Raw genomic sequence first — 2,966 nt, 5'->3', positions numbered from 1 at the left:
GTCAGGAACACGGGAATGATGCCAGGAATGGGGTCAGGAATACGGAAATGGTGGCAGGAATGGGAGCGGGGTCAGGAACATGGGAATGATGCCAGGAATGGGACTGGGCTGGAAAGGGAGGGGGGCAGGAACACGGGAATGATGCCAGGAACGGGGTCAGGAACGCGGGAATGGTGGCAGGAACGGGGTCAGGAACACGGGAATGATGCCAGGAACAGGATTGGGCTGGAACAGGAGCGGAGTCAGGAACACGGGAATGATGCCAGGAATGGGAATGATGCCAGGAACGGGACCGGGGTCAGGAGCACGAGAATGATGCCAGGAATGGGGCTGGAACGGGAGTGGGGTCAGGAACATGGAAATGATGCCAGGAACGGGGTCAGGAACATGGAAATGATGCCAGGAACGGGGTCAGGAACACGGGAATGATGCCAGGAACGGGAGCGGGGTCAGGAACATGGGAATGATGCCAGGAATGGGGCTGGAACGGGAGGGGGGTCAGGAACACGGAAATGATGCCAGGAATGGGGCCGGGCTCAAGCGTTCCCGGGAAATGCCACCTCAGCAAGGGCTGGGATGTGGAATTGGGGTGAAACCTTCCAAATTGAACAAATCCCAGGGTTTGGAATATCAGCGAGTCATGGGAAATTCAAATATTCCCAGAAAATTCAAATACTCCCAGAAAATTCAAATATTCCTGGAAAATAAGAACTCAGCAAGGGCTGAGATGTGGAATAAAACTCAAATATTCCCAGAAAACGAAACCTCAGCAAGGGCTGGGATGTGGAACTGGAGCAAAACCTTCCCAAGGGAACAAATCCTGGGGTTTGGAATATCACAGAAAATTCAAATATTCCTGGGAAATGCAACCTCAGCAAGGGCTGGGATGTGGAACTGGGGTAAAACCTTCAAAAATGAACAAATCCTGGGGTTTGAAATATCAGTGAGTCATGGAAAATTCAAATATTCCTGGAAAATGCGACTTCAGCAAGGGCTGAGATATGAAACTGGGATAAATCCTTCAATGGGGAAAAAATCCTGGAATTTAGAACAGCAATAAATCATTCAAAATGCAAATAATCCTGGAAAACATGAAGGCAACAAGTGCTGGGATGTGAATCCCTGAGAAATCCTTCAATTCAAACAAACCCTGAAATTTAGAACGGCAACAAGTCCTGAAAAAATGGAATTAATCCTGAAAAACGCAACTGCAGCAAGGGCTGCAAGGTGAAATGGGGATAAATCATTCAGGGTGGGACAAATCCCCGCAGGAAATCCTGCAAGCTGGAATTGCATGGATTCCCTGGATGTGCACAAATCCTGGAATTGCATGGATTCCCTGGATATGAACAAATCCTGCAACCTGAAATTGCATAAATTCCCTAAATGTGCACAAATCCTGGAATTGCATGGATTCCCTGGATATGAACAAATCCTGGAATTGCATGGATTCCCTGGATATGAACAAATCCTGCAGCCTGAAATTGCATGGATTCCCTAAATGTGCACAAATCCTGGAATTGCATGGATTCCCTGGATCGGCACAAATCCTGGAATTGCATGGATTCCCTGGATATGAACAAATCCTGCAACCTGAAATTGCATAAATTCCCTAAATGTGCACAAATCCTGGAATTGCATGGATTCCCTGGATATGAACAAATCCTGGAATCTGGTATTTCATCTGGTCCCTAAAAAATCCTGAATCCTGGAATTTCATCAATTCCCTAAATGCGCACAAATCCTGGAATTGCGTGGATTCCCTGGATATGAACAAATCCTGGAATTGCATGGATTCCCTGGATATGAACAAATCCTGCAACCTGAAATTGCATAAATTCCCTAAATGTGCACAAATCCTGGAATTGCATGGATTCCCTGGATATGAACAAATCCTGGAATTGCATGGATTCCCTGGATATGAACAAATCCTGCAGCCTGAAATTGCATGGATTCCCTAAATGTGCACAAATCTTGGAATTGCATGGATTCCCTGGATATGAACAAATCCTGCAGCCTGGGATGGCACCGATTCCCTGGATAGGCACAAATCCCCCAAAACGTGCGGGCAGCCGCTCCTGGATGAGGTGATTCCCGCAAATCCCCAAAGGCGATTAAAGCAAATCCTGCCCGAGGCTGCGAACCGGGGGCAAGGCGGCGGCGCCAACCCCGCCGCAGGAATCCCTGAAAAACCCCAAATCCGGGGATATTCGGGGTGCAAAGCGTGCCTGGGAATAAACGGGAATAGGCGGGAATGAACCCCACGGAAAGAACCGCAGGAATCCCTAAAAAAACCCCAAATCCGGGGATATTCGGGGTGCAAAGCGCGCCTGGGAATAAACGGGAATAGGAGGGAATGAAGTCCGCAGAAAGAACCGCAGGAATTCCTCAAAAAAACCCAAATCCGGGGATATTCCGGGTGCAAAGCGCGCCTGGGAATAAACGGGAATAGGAGGGAATGAATCCCACAGAAAGAACCGCAGGAATCCCTAAAAAAAAAACAAATCCGGTGATATTCAGGGTGCAAAGCGCGCCTGGGGATAAACGGGAATAGGTGGGAATGAACCTCACGGAAAGACCCGCAGGAATCGCTCCGAAACGCCCCAAATCCGGGGATATCCTCGGTGCAAAGTGCACCCCGTCCCGCCGTGGGAAACGAGAATAAACGGGAATAAATCCCACAAAAATAACGGCAGGATCCGCTCCGAAACGCCCCAAATCCTGGAATAAAACCCGCGAACCTCCCGAGGGCAGCGGGGATGGGGCCGGGCCGCGATGCGATCGATGCCGGCGCTGCCCGGGGGTGGTTCGGGCACGGATCTCCCCAAAATCGTCATTTCTGATTAGGGCACGGATCTCCCCAAAATCGGCATTTCCGACTGGGACACGGATCTCCCCAAAATCGGCATTTCCAATTGGGGCGCGGATCTCCCCAAAATCGGCATTTCTAACTGGGGCACGGATCT

The 2,966-nt window shown here is 49.7% G+C and overlaps 1 protein-coding gene across 1 annotated transcript in view; it reads right to left on the bottom strand.

The window, feature by feature from the left end:
* Nucleotides 1–2,966, bottom strand: part of LOC102037845 (protein-arginine deiminase type-4) — a 36,667-nt gene that overhangs the window by 11,026 nt on the left and 22,675 nt on the right. Inside the window, exon 13 of the mRNA XM_031062977.1 lies at nucleotides 2,742–2,947. Within this exon, the coding sequence (XP_030918837.1) occupies nucleotides 2,742–2,947 (206 nt within the window). The remainder of the gene's footprint in view (nucleotides 1–2,741; nucleotides 2,948–2,966) is intronic.

The sequence above is a fragment of the Geospiza fortis genome, unplaced genomic scaffold (assembly GCF_000277835.1).
Source record: "Geospiza fortis unplaced genomic scaffold, GeoFor_1.0 scaffold4, whole genome shotgun sequence".
NCBI lineage: Eukaryota > Metazoa > Chordata > Aves > Passeriformes > Thraupidae > Geospiza > Geospiza fortis.
The sequence above is the reverse complement of the archived record's forward strand: the minus strand, read 5'-3'. Positions and strand labels throughout refer to the sequence as shown.